The sequence below is a fragment of the Hemiscyllium ocellatum genome, chromosome 16 (assembly GCF_020745735.1).
Source record: "Hemiscyllium ocellatum isolate sHemOce1 chromosome 16, sHemOce1.pat.X.cur, whole genome shotgun sequence".
Taxonomy (NCBI): Eukaryota; Metazoa; Chordata; class Chondrichthyes; order Orectolobiformes; family Hemiscylliidae; genus Hemiscyllium; species Hemiscyllium ocellatum.
Window position 1 is genome coordinate 39,389,841 of NC_083416.1, and position 27,814 is coordinate 39,417,654.

A 27,814-nucleotide genomic window follows, 5' to 3' on the forward strand; every position below is an offset into this window, starting at 1 on the left:
TAAATACAAGCAATAATTGGATGTTACACATAGATTTTTGCAACAAAATATCAATGTGACAGTATTGTAGCAACTATAGAGTTTCTACATAGAAAATCTATAGATGTGGGTGGTACGGTGGCACAGTGGTTCGCACTGCTGCCTCACAGCACCAGAGACCCGGGTTCAATTCCTGCCTCAGGCGACTGACTGTGTGGAGTTTGCACGTTCTCCCCGTGTCTGCGTGGGTTTCCTCCGGGTGCTCCGGTTTCTTCCCACAGTCCAAAGATGTGCGGGTCAGGTGAATTGGCCATGCTAAATTCCCCGTAGTGTTAGGTAAGGGGTATATGCAGGGGTATGGGTGGGTTGCGCTTCGGCGGGTCGGTGTGGACTTGTTGGGCCGAAGGGCCTGTTTCCACACTGTAAGTAATCTAAAAAATCTAACCCACTGTGTGGATCTCCCCGTGTCTGCATGGGTTTCCTCCAGGTGCTCTGGCTTCCTCCCACAGTCCAAAAATGTGCAGGTTAGGTGAATTGCCCATGCTAAATTACCCGTGGTGTTTGGCGAAGGCATAAATGTAGGGGAATGGGTCTGGGTGGGTTGCGGGTCGGTGTGGACTTGTTGGACCGAAGGGCCTGTTTCCACACTGTAAGTAATCAAAATCTAAAATCCAATTTTCAAGGAAAGGACAATAATTGTTAATACATATCCATGAATTTGAAACAACCGAGTGATGTGGATTGCCTATTATATATAAATAACTGTAATTATTCGAATGAATTGATTTTCAAACTATGAAACTGGAACATCTGTTCAATGCAACCTTCACAATTATGGCTGTATTTTTTTTTGCAATCAGTGATGTTTGAAAATCCTTAAGCTGTAAACCCTGTTGAATGAAGGAAGTATGCAGTTTGTATTCAGAGGACATACAATTAACTTATTCTGGTGTTAAAAGTGTGTTCAGTAATTCATGAAATGTAAAGTATTTTTCACAGTGGCTTGTCTGTTTTCATTCTGATAGATAACTCCCATTTGCTTACAATTCAGCCTGACCTCACAAGCACCTCAGCATACCAAGGCTCAATCCGCTCACGACAAGATATCTCAGACAAGATTCCAATGACTAACTCTCCCCTTCTGGACCGGCTTGCAAATGAAAGGCATACATTACGCAATGGTACAGTACATTCTGATACTTCAAACCTTATGGCAAGACTCTCGATGCAAATGAACAACAAATCATTATTGAGGGATGCTTCAAATACCGCATTTGGAACGTTTAATTTTTTAGGTGGCCGCCTTACCATTCCAAACAGAGGTAAGTGAGATTTCTATTAATAAATATTATCCCCAATAGAACTCACTGGAAAAGCTCAGCAGGTCTGCAGCATCTGTGGAGATAAATCAGAGTTAGCGTTTCAGGTCGAGTGACCCTTCTTAAGGCTGTTCTTCAGGTTGCTGGACCCAAAATATTAACTCTGATTTATTTCCACAAATGCTGCCAGACCTGCTGAACATTTCTGTCAATTTGTATTCTTGTTTCTAATTTCCAGCATCCGCAGTTCTTTTGGTTTTTTAACAGTTGTTATCCATTTCAGATATTTTAATTGTACTATCTTGATTTGGCATCGGCAACCATGTATGAATAATAATAATACATTTTCCAGCAAATACAGAAATAATTAGTATAAGATCAAGTCTTAAATTTTAAAAATCCATTTAATTTCAGTAACATTTCACTACAATACTGGCAGAAAAATGTATATAGAACTGAAAACTTATTTATTTCACCGTAAGTGAAAAATCCAATTAGAACTAAAAGAAATGGATAATAACTGAAGTTGGGAGCATAAAAGACATAAATAGTACAATATCATCGAAAAGGTTGTAACAGAAAAAGGACAGACTGTAACCTTTTCTTATAGCTATAATTTTCTATTTCTGGCAAACATCTGCATAAATCATTGCATCATCTCTAGTGCAAACACATCCACCATGGATGCACTGACCAGAACTATATACAACACTCTGGCTGTTGATGAGCTAGGGTTTAAATAATTGTAGAAAAGCCTTCCATTTGTAATGTTCTACGCCTCAGCAAATAAAGGAGAATATCCAACAAAGCTACCTTAATAACTTTATCTACCTGTCCTGCTTCTGCTCAGGCTCTGTAGACATGCATTTCAAGGCCTTCTGTTTCTCTTCACTCCACAATATTTTGCCATATATGATATTTTTCCTTGCATTGTTTGCTCTCACCAAGTGCATTGCCTCACATTTCTCTGGATTAAATAATATTTGCAGCTTGTTCTTGATTAATGCACTGATATCTTCTTATATTCTATAGTTTTCTTCATTAGAAGAAAATTGGTAAACCGGTATTGAGTCCTACAGAATCTCAATGGAACCAGATTTTCAGGTTCAAAATACTGATGAACTGCTACTCTTTCCTATTTGACATTGAGCTAATTTTGGGTTTAACATATTACACTTGATCCAATTGTCGCTTCTCTTTCTGACCAATCTGATATGGAAGCCATGAGATGAAAACCTTATTTTTTAATAAAGCTGATATCCAATTGGACCTTGTCATTTCATTTTTAAAAATTCAATCGAGTTAATCAGACTTTTCCTTAGCTGTGCTGATGATTCCTAAGTAATTAATGTATTTCTAAATAATGATTAACAACATCTCTCAAAATTAGGTGTCGGGAATGCTGGTTGACTAAAAAAATTGAGGATTTGGTTAAGAAAAAGAAGGAGGCATATGTCAGGTATTGACAGGATAGATCGAGTGAATTCTTAGAAGAGTGTAAAGGCAGTAGGAGTATACTTAAAGGGAAATCAGGAGGGCAAAAAGGTGACATGAGATAGCTTTGGCAAATGGAGTTACAGAGAATCCAAAGGGTTTTTACAAATATATTAAGGACAAAAGGGTAACTAGGGAGAGAATAGGGCCCCTCAAAGATCATCAAAGCGGCCTTTGTGTGGAGCCGCAGAAAGTGGGGGAGATACTAAATGAGTATTTGGCATCAGTGTTTGTTGTGTAAAAGGCCATGGAAGATATAGAAAGTAGGAAAAAGATTGTGACATCTTGAAAAATTCCCATATTACAGGAGGAAGTGCTGGATGTCTTGAAATGCATAAAAGTGGATATATCCCCAGGATCTCATCAGATGTACCCGAAAACTCTGTGGGAAGCTAGGGAAGTGATTGCTGGGACCCTTGCTGGAATATTTGTATAATCGATAGTCATAGGTGAGTTACCGGAAGACTGGAGGTTGGCTAATGTGGTGCCACTGTTTAAGAAAGGTGGTAAGGAGAAGCCAGGGAACAATAGACCAGTGAGCCTAACATCGGTGGTGGGCAAATTGTTGGAGAGAATCCTGAGGAACAGGATTTACATATATTTAGACAGGCAAGGACTGATTAGGGATAGTCAACATGGCTTTGTGTGTGGGAAAACATGTTTCACAAACTTGATTGAGTTTTTTGAAGAAGTAACAAAGAGGATTGATTAGGGCAGAGTGGCAGACATCATCTATGTGGACTACAGTAAGGCGTTTGACAAGGTTCCCCATGAAAAACTGGTTAACAAGGTTAAATCTCATGGAATATAGGGAGAACTAGCCATTTGGATACAGAACTGGCTCAAAGGTAGAAGACAGAGGGTGGTGCTGGAGGGTTGTTTTCCAGACTGGAGGCCTGTGATCAGTGGAGTGCCACAAGGATCGGGGGCTGGTTCCTCTACTTTTCACCATTTATATAAATTATTTGGATGTGAGCATAAGAGGTATAGTTAGTAAGTTTGCAGATGACACCAAAATTGGAGGTGTAGTGGACAGTGAAGAGGATTACCTCCGTTTACAATGGGATCTTGATCAGATGGGCCAATGGGCTGAGGAGTCACAGATAGAGTTTAATTTAGATAAACGTGAGGTGCTGCATCTTGGGAAAGCAAATCTTAGCAGGACTTATACACTTAATGGTAAGGTCCGAGGGAATGTTGCTGAACAAAGAGACCTTGGAGTGCAGGTTCATAGTTCCTTGAAAGTGGAGTTGCAGCTAGATAGGACAGTGAGGAAGGTGTTTGGTATGCTTTCCTTTATTGGTCAGAGTATTGAGTACATGAGTTGGGAGGTCATATTGCGGCTGTACAGGATATCAGTTAGGCCATTTTTGGAATACTGCGTGCAATTCTGGTCTCCTTCCTATTGGAAAGATATTGTGAAGCTTGAAAGGGTTCAAAAAAGATTTACAAGGATGTTGCCAGGGTTGGAGGATTTGAGCTCTGGAGGGGTTGAAAAGGCTAGGGCTGTTTTCCTGGAGCGTCGGAGACTGAGGGGTGAACTTATTGAGGTTTATAAAATCATGAGGGGCTTGGATAGGATAAATAGACAAAGTATTTTCCCTGGGGTGGGGGAGTCTAGAACTACAGGGCATAGGTTTCGGGTGAGAGAGGACAGGTATAAAAGAGACCTAAGGGGTAACGTTTTCACACAGAGCGTGGTACGTGTATGAAATGAGCTGCCAGAGAAGTGGTGGAGGCTGGTACATTTGCAACATTTAAAATGCATCTGGATGGGTATATGAATAGGAAGGGTTTGGAGAGATATGCAGCAGGTACTGGCAGGTGGACTAGATTAGGTTAGATTAGGCATGGATGAGTTGAAACAATGGGTCTGTTTCTGTACTGTACATCTCTATGACTCTATACCTCTAATTCACCCAATGCCAAAGATTAGCCAGTTAGCCTATAATTACTCAGCCTACTGTGTTCCCCCTTTTTAAGTAATAGTACAACATTAAGAGTCCTTCACACCCCCTACACACCTCTCACCACAGAATATCAGGAAATAATAGTCAAAGCCTGTTCCAGTTCCTTTCTTGCTTCTGTTTGGTAAACTTCATCCAGTTCTGATTAGGTTTTCAATTTCAAAGATACTAAACCTTGCAAGGTTTGAGCTCAGGTTGAGGTTTAGGGTGTAGGTTTGCTCGCTGAGCTGTAGGTTTGATATCCAGATGTTTCATTACCTGGCTAGGTAACATCATCAGTGGCAACCTCCAAGTGAAGTGAAGCTGTTGTCTCCTGCTTTCTATTTATATCTTTCTCCTGGATGGCATTCCTAGGGTTTGTGGTGATATCATTTCCTGTTTGTTTTCTGAGGGGTTGATAGATGGCTTCTAGATCTATGTGTTTGTTTATGGCATTGTGGTTGGAGTGCCAGGCCTGTAGGAATTCTCTGGCATGTCTTTGCTTAGCCTGTCCCAGGATAGATATGTTGTCCCAGTCGAAATGGTGGTTTGTTTTCATCCGTGTGTAGGGCTACGAGGGAGAGAGGGTCATATCTTTTTGTGGCTAGCTGGTGTTCGTGTATCCTGGTGGCTAATTTTCTTCCTGTTTGTCCTACGTAGTGTTTGTGGCAGTCTTTGCATGGAATTTTGTAGATGACGTTGGTTTTGTCCATGGGTTGTACTGGGTCTTTTAAGTTTGTTAGCTTTTGTTTGAGAGTGTTGGTGGGTTTGTGTGTTACTAGGATTCCGAGAGGTCTTAGTACTCTGGCTGTCATTTCTGAAACTTCTTTGATGTATGGTAAGGTGGTTAGGGTTTCTAGCTGTGTTTGGTCTGCTTCTCATGGTTTGTTCTTGAGGAATCTGGACACTGTATTTTTTGAGTATCCATTCTTCTGGAATACGTTGTATAGGTGGTTCTCCTCTATTTTCTGAAGTTCGTCTGTGCTGCAGTGTGTGGTGGCTCGTTGGAGTAGTGTTCTGAAACAGCTTTGTTTGGGTGTGTTGGGGTTATTGCTGGTATAGTTAAGTATTTGTTCAGTGTTTGTCAGTTTTCTGTATACGCAGGTTTGTAGTTCGTTGTCCTTTCTTTCGACTATGACGTCCAGGAATACAAGCTTGTTGTCGGTTTCTTCCTCCTTGGTGAACTTTATGCCTGTGAGGGTGTTGTTGATGATGTTAAATGTCTCTTCTATCTTGTTTCGTTTTGTGATGACAAAGGTGTCATCTATGTAGCGGACCCAGATATTTGGTTTGATGGTTGGTCGGGCTGTTTGTTCTAGTCTTTGCATTACTGCTTCTGCTATGAATCCTGATAGCGGAGATCCCATGGGTGTGCCATTGGTTTGTTTGTAGACTATGTTGTTGAAAGTGAAGTGGGTGGTGAGGCACAGGTCCACTTGCTTCATGATGTTTTTGTTGGTAATGTGATTGATGGTGGTTGGTGTGTGTGTGATGGTCTCTTCTAAAAGTGTGGTAACAAATCTCAACCACAACGTCATAAACAAACACATAGATCTAGATGCCATCTATCAACCCCTCAGAAAATGAACAGGAAATGACATCACCACAAACCCCAGGAACCCCATCCAGGAGAAAAATATAAATAGAAAGCAGGAGACAACAGCTTCGCTTCACTTGGAGGTTGCCACTGATAATGTTACCTAGCCAGGTAATGAAACGTCTGGATATCAAACCTACAGCTCAGCAAGCAAACCTACACCCTATACTAAGCCTTCTTGTAACTTCCCTCCCATCTATTGTGCAAGACAGTTCAACCCTGAAAGAGTTTACTGACATCACTACCCATCAGAACAGATGAGACTGTTCCTAGGAAAGAGTTAACCAGTTCCCTACACAATTTTACATGTGTGTACCAGAGTGTATTTTGTGCTTCAGTGGTTGCTCTTTGTGTGAGTAACATGGAGTTAATGTAGTGATGTGCATTTAAGTTTAAGTTTAACCTTATTGTCTCACAAGAGGCAATCATGTATCTCAGAGTAATTAGCTATTAAGTAACATGTATTCATCAAAAGTAAATCTATTTTTTTTTGCTGAAGAGTCTATGTGAGCTCTCCCCTGAAACTGATACCAGCAAGAAGGATCGGCAGTAGTGAATCTACCCAACCTTTTTTAGCACCATTATGAAATGGTGAATCATAGTAAGGAATTGCCAGTACAGCATTACCATGCATTTTATAGCCAGTTTTTTCACACCCTCCCTACATATCTACAGTGCAACATGTTCATCTTTTGTCAATACAAATGTAAGGTGTTTAAAAACCCTTTGTGTCAACTTGACACGATCAAAATATGGCAAGCCTGAAAAAGAACTGAGAGGAGAATTTATGTGGCAATATTAAGCTGACAATTTGAGAAAAAATATTTTAATTGTCAGTCTTGACATTTCTGTTCCTTTTATTTAATTTACCACTTCAAAACTTTGCTGAAACAAGTGTACACATATCTTTCTATGAACTTTGAACCTGACCATGTGCATAAAACCAAAGAATTAATGAAGATAAAGCAAAGAAAGAGAGGTTCAGGGCATGCTGAATATATTGTTAATTTTCTTCTCTGCAGGCATCTATAATGTGACTCAAAATCAGTCTTTACAAAATAAAGACTAAATGCAATTTCAGACTAATTTAGCTATTATTTTTCCTTGATCTTGAACATTTGAGAGAATGCTGGTAACCTGAACAACACTCATTTTTAGCTTAGGGAAGCTAAGAAAAACATTTAGGTCACAATCTGATTTAACAGAATTGCAACAAATGAGCCAAAGATTCCAACAGCAGAATTCTACGGTGCTCCAATCAATGTAATTCAGGGTCAGAATGTTTTTCTTAGATTGTGTAACATTTACATTTACACAGATTTGGTTTTTTTTGCAAGTTAAAAGTTGAATCCTACCATATTAACAATATGATTTGTTTTCACTTTCCTAATCTGAGGAATTTTGTTATAATTTTCGTGCATGAGCAGTAAATCTTGCAGCTATGGTTCCTAAACAATTCATTCAAAAGTGTGATTTTCCATTAAGGAATATGTAAATAGTATGAAATGAAGTTAATCAACAGCAGAGAATGAGATCTAGTTGTTGATATCTCTATTGATTTATAACTTTTATATATGGACTTTTATTAGTTTTCCAAAGGGAACCATTGTGTCGACTGATGTGATTTAGTGATATTATGCTTGACTTTAAACAAACGTGGGAAGCTGGAATGAAATATTAATCTGTTATCAATGACTATAGATCCACTCCAAAGGATTCAGAAGTGTTCTTTAATGGAACTAAATGGAAAGAATTAAAATCAATGTTATTCATGCGGATTTTTAAAATGTGCTGTAGCGGGAACTTCCTCCTTAAATTAAGGTATTTGATAATAGTAAAGAGGTATAGTCCCAGATAACCACAGAGCTACTCTGTCTCTAGAGAGAGACAACCCCTGATAGCTTGACATGAAGGTCACCATGCCGAGGTGAGTGGCATGGTTGAGAAGATGGAACCTTTATGGTGACCTGAGCCAGTGTCGGAATTGAACCCACACTGTCAGCATCACACTGTATCATAAGCCAGCCATCTAAGCTAACTAATCCCAATAGTTAAAGCGATTGTGGAAGCATTGGTCAGAGTTTGGCTGAAGGACAGAAAACAAAGGATGATGGCTAGTTAGCTGCTGTTAGTTTGCAGTTAAAATGTTTCCATGTTAAATGTGCATCAGCTTAGAATGAATTAATGGATAAGGTGCAAAACAGATCAATTGAAGTGTTGTCAGAAGTGAAAGGTTTTTATTACAGAAAGAGCAACTTTACAACCTTTAAGATAAAACTGAAAATTAAAATAAATGCAGAATACAGTTATAACAAATCAGTAACCCAGAAAGAAAATGGACACAAACAAAGTAGTCTACTGATTCACTCTGAGCTTATTTTACAATGCATTTCATACCTTGGGACTCTTTTTATTAGAACAAAATGTAGTTTATATCAGTGTTTAAATTACATTTGGCTTTGAAAAGATAACCAATTGTAAACAATGTTCACTAATGAGACGCTAATAACTGAGTTAAATTTAAGATAATCTTCAAAAGGATGATGAAAAGCACCATTAGCCAATTATTTTGTCTTTCAGAAAAGTGAAGGAACAGGCAGAGTCTATAATTCCTTTTAAAATTTAGAAAGAATTAAAAGAAGTACAGGGAAAGGTAAAATTGATTTTCATCAGATAGCCAGTTTGGCACAATGGAACAAGTGTCCTCTTTCTGAAAAGGTCGCTTCTGTCATTTCTGCATTAAATTGCTTCTCCCACCATTCTACTCAATCCAATATTTTGCAGTCTTTTATTTTACCCCTAAAATTTGATGAACAAATTTTGGACATTATCCTTATGCTCAGAACCAAATCATCTATATTTATAAACATTATAGATGGTAAACCTCTTCCAAAATGAACAGCGCTCATAAACCTTAACCAACTGTTTATTTCCTAACATCCAACTTTATTATCCTAGTTGATGGTAATGCGGGATACTTAGATTAAATAGTGAGACAGCCTGATGAATGATATTTCCTTTTCTTCTTTGTTTACCATGACGGTCAGTCACTGGCAGCCTCTTGTGAATTTGTGCAATGTAATTTTTAACAAAAGAGCACAAATGTTTATCACACACAAAAAATAAACTTATTGGACTATACAAGAAGTATTTGGACAAATCTTGGAAAGAAGTGTTCAGCTTTTGCCACAACAATAACTTATAGACCTGTGAAACCTGAGAGTAGATTAACATCTCCATATTAAAGTTCCTTGTTCATCTGGTATGTCTGTAATCCGTTTCCTTTTTAACAAAGGTCTGTGCATTTATTCATACTAGTTTCTTCAAGTAATGGCTCTGTCCAAGACCTTTAAACATTTGAGTAGCTGACTCACCATCACCGCTGAACATGAATTCCTTCAACTCAGGTCCTCAAAAGTCTTGTAGGAAATTTTCCCCTCTGACACCTTCACATGTTCTGCTTCTAGAGATTTCTTCTAAGCAAATAAATGTCTTCACCCTTTTTTTTCTGTTGCTAATAGCACCTTCTGCTATTAAGGATCTCTTCTTTTGGAAAGAATCTGTTTCTGTTCTGACTCTCCTTCTCTGGGGTCTAAAACTCAAGTCAGTGAAAACTATAGCAACCAACTCCCTAAACAGCTTGCTAGTTATTTAGCTAAATCATCTGATTTCTTCGAAGTGCTATTTTTAATGCACTTTTTCAAAAACTATTAAAATTACAATTTATTTGTCTTCTATTTTAGAACACAAGTTCCCAAATAATAATATGTTATAAACTTCAATTTTATGAATAGATGTTTACAGGCATGTTTCTTTTTGTGTGTGATATCAACTATGAGAAGCTTATTGAACATCTTTTGAAAATCATATGTACCGTGTTGAATATATTCATTTAATCTGTAAAATCAGTCACTGTAAATTCTCTTAAAATTTAAAACACACTGTTGGATGAAAGTAAGGAATGTTAAACTAACATGCCCACTAAAAATTGATGAGGTCTCATCAGCTAACCATCGCAATTTTACTTGATGTTGAAGTATTGACATTCCATTTCCTATTCATAATCCTCCTAAGTTCTCTTGATTCATGAACTGTTCCTTTGGACATTCTGTATGTCACTTCACTACTTAAGAAAGGTGACAGAAGGACACCCAGGAATAGAGATCAATTAGTCTAACAACTGTCATCTGGAAATTACTCAAGTCTAAGGATAGAGCAGCTGAAATGTTTCAACTGATTTAAGAGAACCAACATGAATTTTTAAAGGTTATGTCATACTTGACCAATCTAATTAAAACTTTTTTGAAGAGGTGACAAAAAATTTGTGGCCAGGGTATGTCTATTTTTGTTATTTATGTACGTTTCCAGAAGGTATTTGACAAAGTTGTTCATAAGAGATTACAAATAATTCTTCCATAACATGATGGTTGCGTTCTTATGCAATCCTGCATTAGAAACAGCACTTAAAGTGTTGGTGATGTAATCGCGTTTCAGCCGACACACATTTTAAAATTTTGTACTTTAGAAAGTGTCCCCAATTCATCAATCATGTTACAGTAAATTTGCGTTAACAAAATGCGTGTTATAGCAGAACGACCTATACGTTTTAGTAGGTGAAAGAACGAGGCTAAGGTGGGGTGGGGTGGGGGGGGCGGGGGAGAACAAAAAACAAATTATGTTGGATTATCCCAGAAATGAGTACTTACAAAAGTGTTGGGTTGAATGGATTCCTATTCTTCCATGTAACAGACCATCAATAATGTCTGTCCTTTAAAGAATGCAGTCTAACCATAATAAGTGAAGGGCTCTGTTCTGTTGCCAGCTGTTTCCCATATAGCAGTTGTTGAATTGAGAGGTTGACAGACATGGTGCACTTATACTGCATGTTTGTTGTCTGAGCAATTTTTTTTAAACTGTTTGCTGGAACAATTCTGTTGCGTAAAAGATCAAGACCATAAATGCCTCACTGCAATCAACAAAGCTATTCTTGATGAAGCAGTCTGGCTCTGGGGAAGTACAAAGTGCATACGAACATGGCTTTATTGATCTTCTTCAAAATGTACCTCTTTTTGTTGCTGCTGTGATTCTCCTCCTCACGTCGCTAGAGTTCATACCTCCTTTGAAAGCAACGTACAGTGTGACATGACTTGGGGAAATCAAGTACAAAGAACACCTGGATCAGTTTAAGTAATCTAGATTGCAGTAATATTGCAATTTACTTCAGTAGCATCAATTCTCTCACAGTAACAATTGGAGACAGTAGCAGTGCCTGACAAACAGCTACAACAAAATGAGAAATATAGCAATACATCTATAATGGAATACAACTGAAGAAAAAGGTACGTCAAGCTGTGTCCATTCTAGATGACGCTGAGCATCTGCAGTGCTATTTAAGAACTCCAAATGTGTGGAGGGAGCAACTCATAATCTAAGTAAATTTAGAGGTCTTACTGAACCTAACGCAAAACAGATGTGCAGGCTGCTACATCCATTTGTAGATTATGTTGTGATGTCCAGCAAAATCAATTATTTAAAAGGGCTCAGCACGATCTTGTGTTCAGAGCTGATACCAGATTTGCTGTTGTTTTATGTGTCCTGAAGAGTAACTTATTGATTTATTAATATGAATAATGATATAAAATATTGCTTGGAAAAGAAGCTCACTTTCAGTGGAGAGTCTTAATCCTGAAATTCCTGACAAAAAATGCTGCCCTTACATGGTTAGCCAGAACAAAAAATTGTAGTGAGATCAGTTTTCATGGGCATCTGAGGACAGATACATTTACAACCATTTTATTCAAATGGGCACCAGAGCAAGTTAAACTTGTTTCATTTATTCATCAGATGTGAGTGTCGCTGGCAAAGCCAACATTTATTGGCTGTCCCTAATTTGAAAAGATGGTGGCAATAACTGAGCAATATACAATGCCATTTCACAGAGCAATCAAGTGTTAAACACATTCTGGCCCTGGAGCCACGTATCGTCCCTGCAAAATAATGTTTTTTTTCCACAGTTAAATCATATCAATGAACCAAACTGGTTTAATGATAGCACAGTAGTTTCACATTTAATATTAAATAGAGTAGCAGTGCTAGGATTTGAACATGTCTCAAAATTTGTAGTCTGAGCCTTTGGATTACAAGTCCACAAGCACTAAACTACCATGGACATTTAAAAAAAATAAGAGGCCAAAGTCAGTGTTCTGGAATGTCAAGATTTCACTGAGGCTGAATTGGGCTTGACATTACTTGTACTATTATAATTCGTTGCAGATTTGGAAAACTAGCAAGTTTGAAACTACAATGCTTAGTTGCATTGTGCCAAAGTAATCCACTGTCCCTGCTCTGTTAACTACACCCACTCCGCATGTCAACACTGATGCCTGCATGTACAACTTTGATCCGTAGGATTTGATAAGGGTACAACCAGGCTCCAGCTATGTGTTTCTTTCTGTTCTCTCCATTCCTCAGGATATTTTGCCAGGAATGTTTGGCCTTTTGGATGCTCTGCCCAGTGTTTCATGTTGCCTTATTTGGTTTGCCATCATCTTATGTAATTTCTCTGTCACCATATAGAGAAACTCAAAGGCATTTCGGGTAGATAGAAGCGTACTGGTAATGTCACTGGTCTATTAGTTCAGAGGCCTGGGCTTCAAATATGGGCTTCAAATCCCATCATGGCAGCTGGTGTAATTATAATGCACTTAGTAAATCTGGAATTGGAGGCTACTCATCATGAAACTACCAAGGACGGTTGTAAAAACACAGCTGCTGACTTTGCCTAATTTAGCTGGTATGAGTCCAAATCCCTGACAATGTGGTTCACTTTTAATTACCCTCTGAAATGGCCCAGACTCCGTTCAACAGCAATTTGGGATGGGCAACAAAAACTGGTGTTGTCCATGATACCAACAAACCATGAAAAATTAAAGAGGAAGAAAGAATTACATCTAAGGGAGGGATTCAAATGAGGTGAATTAATAGCATTTGTTCAGACTTCATTACCATTCTTATCTGGAAGCTGTGTGAAAATTATTGTCAGCTGAAAAAAGAAATAGAACAACTTATTAAGATGTGTGAAAGAAATAATAACATCATTTTTGTTCCAACCAGAAAACGCAATTGTACGAACACCTTATTATATAAATATTAATTGTTTCTGAAGTAGCAGGTGGCAAACTCTAAATTCCTGTTTTATTTATAGGGATTAGTTTACTGATTCCACCAGAAGCCATTCCTCGAGGCAAGATCTATGAACTCTATCTTACTGTCCACAAAAAAGAAGATGTGAGGTATGTGACAACTCAAACTTAGATCATGCTGCAGTTCTCATTCTACTTTGCCCATATAATCTGCAATCCTGCAAATTTACCACTTCTATAGCAAGTCCATCAGTTGGATCAGTTGGATCTTTCGTGTTAATTAACATTCTGATGTATGTTGAAGTCTAACAAAGTAGAACTTAAGTAATACAGACTATTATACAATCTGATGTTAAGTTAATATTTTATGTAGGGCATCATCTGGGCAGAATACCTGAAAGAAAATCAATGGTCTTCTAAGTTACTAATTTAAAAAGGCAGAGAATTGGACAGGTCTGCAGCCGTTTATACTTGTGGTTTTCCAAGTAATCTTCCACTCCCAATTGCTGGAAGAGAGAAAATGCTCCATTATTACTATATCCATCTTTACCAATTACTCAAGTGACCGTAAAAACTTTTTGGTCACAATATAGACTATGCCTGATTGAAGGTAGCCTCCAAGTTAATCTTGCAAGATTTTACCATGTCATTGGGAAATAACTAAATAATATGGGTAAGATATATACAAGCTGGGCTTCAGACTTGTCTCCCCATCTTCCAATGCCTGTTGGAATCCACAGCACTGTCACCGTTACCCTTTTCCCTGGACAGGAGCAGCCTTTTGCTCGCAAGAACTCAGCAAAGGGCATTGCCCAGGCCTTTTTAAAAGAGAAAATGCTCAATTTGTCAATCAACTTCTACTTCATTCTCCTCCTCCATGGGATCACATGGGCCCTTGTGAAGGTTGGTACATCTTCACTTCTATAACGTACTGTCACGATTATGTCCAGGAATTGAAATTACCAGCTTAGAGATTCGCTGATCTAACCCTTTCCAGTTGACTTGTGATGCTTGGAAACAATAGAGACACAGCAAAGTCTTTGGTGCTTTCCTGTAAGTTGTGCTAGTCTCCTGCCAGATTTACAATGAAAGCCTGAGAAGTTGTGAAATTTCAGATATTACCTTATTTCTATATTGCCTATAAGCAGGCAGCTGTGCTGAGAATGTGTCATTGCTGGTTTCAATCTGACCAAATAGTCCTCAGTTTAAACTGGAATATATCTCCCTAAAAAGGTATGATGGGAAGAATTGTAACATGTTCAGGATTATTTTTAAATTTTATCAGGAGATTTTTTTACATTTCTTTTGCTCACTTTCAACAAACTCAATTATTTAAGATTTGTTTCTCCTGGGACATTGCTGCACATTTTTTTAATTAGAGTCCAGTCAGGACATAGTTTTAGAGAAATTGCAATTTTGCTGCTGTCATGAATTTATGTTTAGGCTTCAGAATTACTTCTTGAAATAATTCCTAACTATAAATATCAAATTATATTTTTTTTTAATCTGACCCCAGCATATATATTTGATAAATTGTATTCATGTGGTTTGCAGAGCTGCTCATCTAAACTTAACAATTATCACTTATTTATCAAGTCATATTATACACTATGTTAGCCTCCTGGTTAGTTTTGTTGTATTTGGTACAAGACCACTTCCACCTAGGAACCCTCCAACCACAAGGGATGAACTCAGATTTCTCCAGTTTCCTCATTTCTCCTCCCCCCACCTTGTCTCAGTCAAATCCCTCGAACTCAGCCCCGCCTTCCTAACCTGCAATCTTCTTCCTGACCTCTCCGCTCCCAACCCCACTCCGGCCTATCACCCTCACCTTGACCTCCTTCTACCTATCGCATTTCCAACACCCCTCCCCCAAGTCTCTTCTCCCTACCTTTTATCTTAGCCTGCTGGACACACTTTCCTCATTCCTGAAGAAGGGCTCATGCCCGAAATGTCGATTCTCCTGCTCTTTGGATGCTGCCTGACCTGCTGCGCTTTTCCAGCAACACATTTTCAGCACAAGATCACTATTTAACTTGTTCAGAAGCATGTACTGTTTAACAGAACTACAATGACAATAATGTGCTGTTGAATGACAAACACTCGCAATCATGGTTCATTGCTCAGTAAGTTCCTGATCTGAGTTGTACTTTCAGTTGCAGTGAAGGACTGGAAACTATGGAATGCCATGGGCTATATGTCTGACATGAAATGTAAATTTTAACTATCGAGAGAATTGACATTGTATTGAGGCAACTCAGAGTGGAACCTACTATATGGATGAAAGTAGAATTCTATTACACCTCCTGCAAAATTCAATTTGAAATTTGAAAAGTATTGGAATGTATTTTTACAAATTTTATGAATAAGGTGTACTTTTGGGGTCAAATAATCAAGCTGAGAAAAAGGTTTGATGTTAAGGGAATCAAAACAGTTTATTTGGTCCCTGTGGAAATTCTTTCTCCCTCAGAAGTTCAGTGATTTTGTATTATATAACGCTATCTTGAAATTAAAAAAAAACTATGAATCCTGAAAACTATGATGTAGAGACTTTTTGATTTCTCGAGAACCAAGACAAAATGTGAACTCAAAATATTCTCAAAATTATGTGAACAGAGAAATGTTCCTACAATTAAACAGCATAATGGCTTCCAAACACTCTGGCCCATTGTGAGAATGGCAGCCTTAATTTTATATAGTTGAATTAAATGGTGTTCAATAAAAGTGCCTTTGAAAATAAATTGTGAGATGAATAATAGAAAACATAGAACTGAATAATACATCTTTTCTGCATTATTTATTCTACATTGCTCATGTGTTTTTACCATTTTGATAATTGAGGTTACCTCTAGCAGGATGCCAGACCCTGCTCAGTCCAGTTGTAAGCTGTGGGCCTCCAGGTGTCCTGCTCACTGGGCCAGTCATCCTTAGCATTCAACATTGTGCAGAAGGAAATCTGGAAAACTGGTCTATAAAGCTGAAGAAACAATCGCCTCAAGGAAACTGGGAGGTAAAAAGAAGATATTTTCTACATTTCAGATAAAAAAAGTTACATTCTCATTTAAGATAGTTTCATATATGGGATAGCCATCGATCTAAGAATAAGATCCAGAGAAAATCATTTTTTGAACGATTATTTTAGTGTATATGGGAATTGAGAATAAAATTTCACAAGTGAATTCAGAAACTTGAACCATAGTTCCACCTTATGGTCAGAGCCTGAAGCTGCCTTACAACAGAAGATGTGTCAGTATTGAATGAGAAATAATCGGCATAACAATTTACAATGCTAAACAAAGACAATAAAATACAGAAATAATGACATTAAAGTTTGTAGACAGCAAATGTATTCATTGAGTTTTGAGTTACAGTTAACACAGAGTACAGAAAAATGTATTGCCCAGAACTCATTTCCCTGTGATCAGTTAGGATCAACTTCATAATATGATTGGGTCACAAATAGAAGGTGGCAGGTTCCCTTGTCTGAGAAATGTTAGCAAATCAGTTAAGGTTTTGCAAGAATTCAGCAGTCGTAATGCTCCCCCAACCTACAAATTATTAGACTTATTGAATTCAACATTCTCTCAGCTACTGTCATTTATAAATACTTCTTGAAGTTGAACTCCAAAATTGAACTATTATTAATAAGTGTCATAGTCTCATTTAAATTATTTTCTGTTCCAATGTTTGTATTAAGGAAGTTTTGATAAAAAAGCTAGCACTAACTTATTTGTAAATGCCAATAATACAAAGATAATTTCTTAAAGTCAAATTTTAGGTTACATATGTAGATTGGTGCATTGCACCTGGGCTGTATCATTCAAGATAATGTGAATTTACATCAAACAATTTCAAGACATGGTAAATAAAAGGTAAAATGCTGAAACTACCAGAAATTTAAAATTAATGCAAAAAAAATGCTGAAAGAACTCAGGACATCAGGTAGCATCTGAGGGAAAAGCAAAGAATTACCAGGCATGATTTAGTTCTAGTGCACAAATTGTGGAGGCAGGAGTCTCAAACAGTGAGTAACTGTCTGTTCCAACCCACCATTATGAAAACAGCAATCAGGTACTTCTGTGCTCATTGATCTATTAGGTTTGGTAAGTGACCAAAAAGTCCCAGCCCAATTGAACTGCCAGGCAGTTTGAGGCTGGTAAGCCATTGAGAGCTGCAGAGAGACATTGAAGGCCTGGGCTGAGAAACTATTGAAATCAGCAGTGGTTACAGGGAGAGGGGTCAGAGGCAAGGGCAGGAAAGTATTATCCCCCTGTCCTGACTGGTTTCTCCTGTTGCCAGATTGGAGAAAATGGCATCACCCCCACAACCCACAGGAAGGCTGTGGTGGTTTAACTGTTAATGGCAGAAGATATTTTGTGTATTTGACAGGAAGGCATGTAATTGGGCTAGTGATGAGTTGAGACCCTTACTTTGCCACTTAAGGTCCTTAGTTGGTGGGGTGTTGAAAAGATGGCCCAGTAATCATTTTATAGTGAAGGTAGTGGAAAGATTGCAGGAATTCTCTGGTACCAATCTGTTTGATTATTAGCCTGTTTCAACACTTGCCACTGCGAGGGAAGAGAAAATCCTGCTCAATGTTTAAGGTTGAATGAAGTTTCATCAGAACTGAAGAAAGATAGAAATGTAAGAGTTGTTAAGGCAGTGGAGGTGGAGAGAGGATGGGAAGAACACAAGAAAATCTCTCTAATGTGGTGTGAGAGATTAAATAACAGAGGACTTTATGATCTAACAGCCAAAAAAGTGGAGTAATGTATATGGTGAATTAAAAAACATTTAATAACAAAATGAGGCACGAATTATTATATAAAACCGCATGAACTCAATATGATAAAGAACAAAACAAGGCAAGACCAACTAATCAAACTAAGAAGAGATAAAAATAAAGTAGAGTTTATAATCAAGTATTACTGAATTCAGTGTTGAGTTCAAAAGGTAATAGGGTGAGTGTCAGAAGAAAAAATGTTGTTCCTCTAGTTTACATCGCATTTCTTTGAAATGTTGTGACAGACCTTGTGCAGAACGATTTGCAAGGGATTAAGGTTTAGAATTAAAATGACAAACAACTGGAAGCTTGGGGTTGTGTCTGTGAATTGAATAGAGGAGTGTTGCAAAGTGGTCAGCCTGGGGCTGAATCTGTGTTTTTTTTGCTAAGTCCATGTAGTGTTGAGAGATTTCCACTGTAATACCTAGTTGGTTTTCTCACATTATCTTACCAAACTCATCTCATTAACAACCTATGTCCAGATTAGAGTGGTGCTGGAAAAGCACAGCAGTTCAGGCAGCATCCGAGGAGCAGTAAAATCAACGTATGCCATCCCGATTACACAATCATATTACATTGTACTGCCCTATCTTAATAAGCACTGTTCCCAGAACAACTCACTGCCACTGTGATATCCCAGAATTCACTGACATCCCTTGCACTCATATCATCTTTAGAAGCCTGTCAGAAAAGCACTGACAGTCTGGAACTACTCTGCACAGTTTCTGACATGGCACACAGCAAGGAGATTGGAACCTCACTTTGTGGTCCTGCTGAGGCAGGTCTTCCTCTTACCCGAGGACTAACAATGGAGGCCATGACGCCAGACTATGCCAACCTTTTCCATGATAAAGCAGTTTCAGCCATTTTGGGGAAAGCCCAGCACAATAGGAAACTCCACTCCAGCACCGTAAGTGGCACCGTCTACCCAATACCTCACACTCACTCTGTCTCTGCTAATATACCCACCTTCAAAACCAAGCCCCACTCTCACTGCCTGCAATATCTTCTCTCACTTGCTGTCACTCAGCCAATCCTGACAGCATTCAGTCTGCATGCCCTTTGTGCTGGCTAATCATTTGCTTCTGGTAGCTCCTCACCAACACCAAAAATAGCATCTGTGCCATTCACTGTCAACCCCCTTAATAATCTATGGCAAAATACTCAAGACAGATGTGGATTTTCTTGCATTCACGTCCTCACCCTTATGTGGAGAGCAGCTCAAGTCTGACTACCTTGAATAACTGACTGACGGTTTCCAAACCACTGAAATGATATCAGTGACTGCCTATTGCCAAGACCCTTTCAGAAAAGACTATCCCCCATGACTTGACTGAAGCCTTCGAACAATTGTGAAACTCTTCCTTCATCTATAGCCTGGTGTGATGAGGAAAAGTGAAAAATGGCAAGACCAGGCAGTGGTGTGTGACCCTGCAGTTAGATTAAGAGGGAGTGAGCGCTATGACAGTGAATTCAAAGATGTAGCTTGGTGCTGTTCATGAGTTGGCTTGAGAGTTTGAGTGCACAATATCCTGACTGAGCTTTACAATGACAGTCACTAGTGCAGCATTGAAGTGTAACATTGAAGTGCAGATGCATTCCATAAGAGGATCACAGATATGCCATGATGGGTTTTCAGGTCTTTTATATATCGAATACCAATGTCTGTAGATGGTTAGCTGCTGCCCATAAAGCGCCCCCTAAGATGTTAGTGCATGGTGTCCAAAATGGAACTCTTTCAGAGCAGGCCGCAAGCTGAATTAGCCAGGTACCAGCTGGTTTCCAAGTCAAGGTTTCTTGACATCTAGCTTGTTTGGTGAGCTTTAAAATAGGAAACTGAATACTAACTAGGTAATTGGGCCATCAGTAAGGCATTTTTAACAAGCACAGTCCCCTTAATTATCAACTCTCTGCTGTCTAGTGAGAAACTCGCCACACTGCTTGTGAAAAACATAAAAAGTTGGAGTCAGATGCTCCCAATGTTGAGAACACCCTCACTAGACTTCTAACACAATTTTGTCACAAGTCATAGTGCTCAGACTTCTATAAGATTATGCCCCTGTCTCTAGTGTTACAACACAGGGTAAATCCCCCTGCTTAATTTAAACCAGCAACACAAAAACACTTACCCCGTATAGAAATCTGTGAAAATTCGAGAGACCAAGAACTATTTAAGTAAAAAGTAACAACTTTATTTCTTAAAGTATAACAGAGAATAATTAACTAACAACTATTTACAACTCCTTCTACAAGACCTCTCTTTGACTTTCCATTCTATAATACTAGTCCGATAAAATCCCCGATTAAGATTTGCCAAAAAATCAAATTTCAAAACCACACAGCTGTCAAATCTTCCCTTTGTCTCTTCCTCTGTAGATTTTCTTCTTCTTAGGTATTTCTGTTTCACAGGTCATGGATAGATAAAGTTACCTTGAAGAGAGCTGTGTTTCAGGCAGTCTGTACATGTTGGTGACTTGTCAGTTCTCCTTCAACTGTTCATTTTTTGTTGGTTGTGTACCCCAAAGCATCAGATAGTTTCATTGGTGTTAATATTGTTGAAATACTAAATTCAAACTTGATTGGAAGTTGGTATTTTGCAGCATAATTTAAACTGATTGGCCACATTTGCATTTGTTTTTGTCTCTTAACAACCCAAGTACTGCAAATTGAAGGACCAAATGTTACATTGTACATTCTCCAGCACTCTCCATGCTTGCTCAGTCCTTTAACTCTCTTAAAGGTATAGTACTCCTTACCCTTTCATAACACTAGTCTTTCCCAACATTGTGAGATAGAGCCCTTGCACAAATCAGGATGTGAAGAAAATTAGTCAAGGTCACTCCCCAGATTCATGGTCCATCATGAATATTAGGAGACAACTTAACCCTGGAAATGGAGACAGAGAATATGGACTTCAGCAAAGCATTTGGCAAGGTTTTGCATGATTGACTGGTTAGTAAGGTTAGATCACATGGGATCTAGGGGAGCTAGCCAACTGCATACAAAATTAGCTTGAAGGCAGAAGACAGAGGGTGGGAGTAGAACATTGTTTTTTGACTGGAGGCCTGTGACCAGTGGTATGTCAGAAAGATCAGTGCTGGGTCCACAGTAATTCATATAAATGATTTAGCTTTGAACATAGGAAGTATAATTAGTAAGTTTACAGATGACACCAAAATTGGAGGTGTAGTGGATAGTGAAGAAGATCATCTGATTGTAAAACAGGATCTTGATCAGATGGGCCAATGGGCCAAAGAGTGGTAGATGGAGTTTAATTCAGATTAATATGACATGCTGTATTTTGGGAAGGCAAACCAGGGCAAATTTATACACTTAATGGTAAGGTTCTGGGCATAAATCGTTGCAAGTGGAGTCACAGGTAGACAGGGTGGTGAAGAACGCATTTGGCTCCCTTGCCTTCATTGTTAGAATATTGAGTATATTTGTTGGTAAAGTCACTTTTAGAATACTGCGTACAATTCTGGTCGCCCTTCTGCAGAAAATACGTAGTTAAACTTGAGAGGATACAGAAAAGATTAACAAAGAGGTCACTGGGACTGGAGGATTTGAGTTATAGGGACTAGCTGAAAAAGATGGGATCTTTTTCCCTGGAGCATTGGAGGATGAGGGGTAACATTATAGAGGTTTATAAAATTATAAGAGCATGAATTGGGTGAATAGCCAAGATCTTTTTCCTAGAGTGGAAGTGTCCAAAACAGAGAGCAAAGGTTCAAAGTGAAAGGGGAAAGATTTAAAAGGAATTTTAAGCAATTTATTCTCACAGAGGGTGATATGTGTTTGGAATGATGTTGTCAACGATATGGTGGAGGTAGGTACAATTACAATATTTAAAATGTATCTGGATATGTATGTGAATAGGAAGGCTTTACAGGATATAGGCCAATTGCTGGCAAATGGCATTAGGTCAGATTGGGATATCTAGTTGGGCGTGGACATGTTGAACCAAAGGGTCTGTTTTTGTGTTGTATGGCTCTGTGATTATAAGAATAAGGTTAGCTGGAGGAGGAAGCTTGTACTGGTGGATGGAGATTGGATTGGACTCTATAGTGACGAGGCGGTGGTTGGAGACAGGAAATTGAAGACTGTTGAAGTGACATTGAGCATCAAAAGAGGTGGAAAGAGAATGTACAAGGGGAGAAAACAAAGAGTTGAGATAGGAAGTAACACATTCTATCGGGCATAAACAAGCTGTAAACATGAATTGTCCAGGACCTTCTTGGATTTTGGGAAGTAAGAAAAGGTTTGTACTTGTGGGATGACATGGTTGGAGGATATAGAGGGAAGATTTCCTGCGAACAAGGTCACTTTTGATCTTGGAAACAATGTCTTCATATTTGGCTTTGGGTTATGGTCCACTAGAAAGGTGGGACGGAGTTGGGAATCGAACTCTACCCAGAAGAGGTCAAGAGAGTCATTCTTGTCAATGGGTTTAATGATGATGCAAGGGGTGAGCTGATTGAACAGAAATTTGGTGGTAGTTTCAATTTAACAATAAGTAACATCACATTCCTATTATGAAAAGCCCATGTGAAAATAATCTCTAACAAAAGCACAGTCAAGCCAAGATTAAATTAGGAGAACAGCTGAAATGTTTTAAAATATGCTGTTTATTTTCTATTCCAAAAAAGGAAGTAAAGTTCATAATAGATCTGCTGCTGCTTGACACCTTGATAATTAACTTTTAGAGAAAAGTGTAGTAGATTTCTGACAGGAGAATCTGAAAAAGCAAGAGATGAGTGCTAATCAAAAGAATGGAGCAGCTAAATCTTTAAAAACATGGTATTTTTTAAAATTGGATTTGCTGTAATTGTTACATTAACTGATTCAGTGTTGTCATTGATTGAAGACGTGTTCAGAACTACAAGCTCCACAAAATGCTAAACATCCGCCCCACCAATTACCATTAGCTTTTAAATGGCCTATTGCAATACACTCAGTTTTGGTTCACTATATTATCAGCCTTCAACCTAAGGGCACAAAAACTGATGAAAAGTTCCAATGAGATGTTCAGCTGTTTATTTTATTCCCCTACATGGACTTCAAAGTTTGGATGTTAAAATACATTGTTACAAATACAAACAACTCAGCAATAAATTACTTTAAATGCCTCAATATGGAAGCAGACAGTACGACTAAGTTTAAAAACTTTCCGAACAAAAGGCATCAATTTGCAACTGCTAGACTTTTGAAGCAACACATTCTGAAGTACACAATGCTCAGGAGAATAACCAGCATCTATGAAGAGGAAAATAACATTTCAGAACAGATCCATCATTATTACGTACGCTCTGATCACCACACTACCAGAAGGATGTTGAGATCTTGGAGAGGGGACAGAAACAGTATGTTGCCAGGTTTGGAGGACATTGGACAAACTTGGTTTGTCTTCACTTGAATATCGATGAGGAGGGGTGACCTGACAGAAGTTTCCAAAAGTATAAGAGACATGATTAGAATGTATACTCAGAGTCTTTCTTTTCCCAGGGTGAAAATGTCAATTACTATGAGAAATGGGTTAAAAGTGAAAGGGGGTAAATTTGAAGGAGATGTGAGAGGCAGGTTTTTTGCGCAGTGTATGGTTAGCATCTGGAATGTGCTGCCAGAGGAGATGGAGGTGGATACAATAGCAACATTTAAGATGCACCTTGACAGATATATGAATAGACAGGTAATACAGGGGGGGGTTGGTGATGATTCACCACGGCACATTCGCCACTGCCGGTTCGCCACCAGTGTTTCTCCACTGGGGTCGTTTGACCTCTGGAGACTATTCACCACCGGAAAGATGTATATGTATGTATGTATATGTATGTATGTGTATATATATATGTATGTGTGTATATATATATATATATGTATGTATATATATGTATGTATATATATATGTATTGATTGTTTTCCCTGCCGCCTGTTCTATGAAACTTCTCAGTCCCCTTTATTTATACAACAATATAGTACATATTGATTTAAAAAAAGGTGAAATAAATATAATTTTATTGGTTTATACATAAAAATGAGTTACAAACACTTGCAATGATGAATCGTCCTCAGCTGGCAATGGGCGGTGGCGAAGCATCCTCGGCAGTGAAAGGGCAGTGGCTTATCAGTGGTGGCGAATGGTCCCATCCCAATACAGACAGTATAGAGGCATAGTTTAGAAAGGCATTGTGTGTCAGCACAGACTTGGTCAGCCAAAAGGCCGTAGTGTTGTAGCGTTCTTTATTCTTAGTGCATACAATGAAGTATCTACACTTAAACTGTTAACTCAGCTAAACAAATGGTATTGTCTGTTATCTACAAACTATGTTCCTTATTTTCTAGTTTATTCTTTATTTTCGAAATTCGAAACACAGATTTTGATTTTTCATACAAAAGCCAATATGTTGATTCGAACAACACAACAGTCATGATCTTATTGAATGAGAGCAGACTCAATGAGCCAAATGTCTTACTCCCATTCCTAATGATCCTACCCAAAAATTGGTCTTTCAAATTCACAAAGTAGGCATGTCAGTGATTTAGGTTTTAAAATTGTACTGCTGTTCTTAATTTCCCACAGTTTCCTGTCTCCAGGGCTGGATTAATGTCCTTACTTGGCTCGTTACATGGCTATTAAGTTACTTGAAAGGTGGGAAATGTGCATTATTGCAGGCAAGGATCTGATAGGCTGTTTTTGTGTCAAAAAAAGCATAATAAGATGGTGGAGGCTGAACTCACCCAGAGCAAAACTACACCAGTCAAAAATTCTGCTTGCTGCCTTAAAAACAGCCAAAAAAGAAAAATAAACAGTCCAATGTCTTTTTTTTTAAATTCTCCTCATACTGTTCAGTGAAATCACAAATAATGTTGATTCCATGAAATGTGACAGAGATATATCTCTGTTAATGTGGTTCACATACAGTGAGCAGTAGGAAAATAATGAAGGAAAATGGAAATTATGGAAATCTGAAATAATTTCCCATAGTTTTCTAGCTCTGGGACTAGATTTATGTTTTCACCTATTACCTGATTATTTTTGGAAGTGGAAAAATATTTACAAGGATATGTAGAAAGAACAGAAGATTGGGATTAATTGGATAAAAATATCACAGGCATGATGAGCCAAATGGTCTCATCCTGTGCCATATCATTCTATTTAGTGTTGAATTCATTTAAGTTCAGATTGTATAAATTCCAAACACTGGTAAATTAAGTTGACCTGATGTTGTGTAGAGAATGAAATGAAATGGAATATATAATTGTCTCTCTGATAAAGAAAGTGAGAAACCTGAAATAAAATATGTCAACTTTTGTTTTTAATTGATAAAGGAGATGTAGTGAGAGGGGTCAAGATAGGAGTCCAGCAGCAGATTTAAAAGTATATTTTGATCTCTAATAGTTTAAGTCACTTTAAATTTACAGTGCTGTAGCATGGTTGTATTATCATATATTTTCACTAGAAAGCACTGCATTATAAATTAATTTCACAAAGATAATATCATTTTAGAAAAACTCTTTTCCTCAACAGCATACGTCAGGGGGTAAGCTCCCAGTGGAGAAAATGGCTGAAATATCAAAAAATTAACTCTTTCATTTCGCAAAGATCTTTAACAGAAGTTAAGAACAACGCATTCAGATAGATATCTCCTATTTCCACACTGCTGCCAGCAGATGATTTAGCTCTCTGGTTTTAAGAATGGTATTATATTTTCATTATAAACAATCAAGGACATTGTTGTCATTAAGACTTTGATGCAAATTTAAAACAAACTCATTATTAGCAACAGTAGTGAGTAGGTTAGTACTGTTGAGGACTCCTATTATGTGCCCAATTATCCTGTCCCTCGAGGTGGTAAAAAGGGCAAATTATTGAGCGAATTGGCCCTAAGGAGATTCTTGCTACCTCTCGCCACCACAACAATTAAGTGCTAGGCAAGAAGATCCATTGGCATTGTTCTCAGCAATTAAGAAGGCCACCAATCAGCTCATAAGGAGAAGAATGGAGAGCTCATGCAGCAAGCTGTTTTTGATGGGGATGGAGAGTCAATTACCACTGAACACACCTGCCAGCACACTCAGGCACCGAAGAATTAAAAGTCTATTTTGACAGGACATATCTTGACAATTTTACTCTTGTTAGACAGAATCTACTTTGTAGCTATGTCTTGGTCACAGGAATTTCTGGAGTACAAGTCTTTAATCCTGCTTCCAGGATGATACCACAGGCCATAGCTTTGCTATTCACAGAGGACTTAGGATTTTTCTGTAGGTCAGGGATTACGTCAGAAAAATTGAACATTGGCACCTATGATAGGAAGATTTCACATGTACTAGGATGCCTGACTGAAGATAGTTTACTAGGATAAGCCATTGTTACAGATGGGTATGCTCAAAGAGCCTCCTGCTCATCTTATGTGCTAAATTGTTCACCACAATGTCCAACTAGCTAGAGCAGGATTCAAGAGGTGTCACATGATGAATTGTTTGTAGTACAAATTCTTCCTTTCAGTACTACATAACGTTTGCATTTTAGCAAGCAGGAAACTCCACCTTTCTGCCACCTCTGTTCACCGCTCCATGTCCTTTGTACTGCCTCAGTTGCCTTAGCTGGTTTCAGCTAAACATGGCGAAGCCCAAGGTATTTGGAGTAAAAACTGGATATGTTCTATTTTTTTGGAAAAATACTCGATAATGTACGGACTATGTGTGACCAAACCTTGAAGCCTGAGGATCATCCTATATTGGACCATAAGCCCTAATGAAATAATTTAAGTGAGCGACTGGCTCTTGTTGAACCTTGAGGTACACCAATTTTAACATCAAATTCAAGTTGTTATTTTTACATTGCCATCTACACTAAATAACTTCAAGGGACCAATATGCGTGTGACCTGCAAAGAAATTTGCCATAGTGGTTACGCGACTGCACATCTGAGAGGAAACATTGTTTCAACGAATAGAGTTCACCAATGATCTCACCACAATCCAAATGAAAACAGCACCTAGCAATAATGCTCTAGACTATATTTTTAAAAAATTCTTGAAGGTAAGGTTGGCATTTGTTGCACATGAATTGATTGGCTGTCTTGAACATTTCAAAGGGCAGTTTATACTCAACCACATTGCAACGTGCTTGGAGTCAAACACTGGCCAGATGAGGTAAGGACAGAGGTTTCCTTCTTTAAAAGACATTAGTGATCGAGCTGGGACTTAGGACAATCAAAAATATTTTTATGATCATCATTGGAATACCTACTAATTTCAAATTTAGATCAATTCAAATTTCTTCATCTGCCTTGATGGACTTCAAACCTACATCCCCATAAAATTAACCTGGAATTACTCGTCCAGTGATATTATCGCTACGTCACTAACTCCTCGTCCTATTTACCTCATACTAAATGACATTTCAGCTGATCTGCCTCCTGTGCATGTATTATAAATCAATCATAACGCAAATACAAGTCACGAATATGTACTGCACACATGTAATTTGACAGTGGGGCACACAATAGCAATTTTTTTTCAAGTTCGGCACATCTTGACAGACTAGTG

At 38.2% G+C, this 27,814-nt stretch overlaps 1 protein-coding gene across 1 annotated transcript in view; it reads left to right on the plus strand.

The window, feature by feature from the left end:
- unc5a (unc-5 netrin receptor A) overlaps positions 1-27,814 on the plus strand; it is a 294,221-nt gene that overhangs the window by 196,588 nt on the left and 69,819 nt on the right. Inside the window, exons 9-11 of the mRNA XM_060837501.1 lie at positions 1,005-1,301; positions 13,540-13,627; positions 16,319-16,487. Coding sequence (XP_060693484.1) covers positions 1,005-1,301; positions 13,540-13,627; positions 16,319-16,487 — 554 coding nt within the window. The remainder of the gene's footprint in view (positions 1-1,004; positions 1,302-13,539; positions 13,628-16,318; positions 16,488-27,814) is intronic.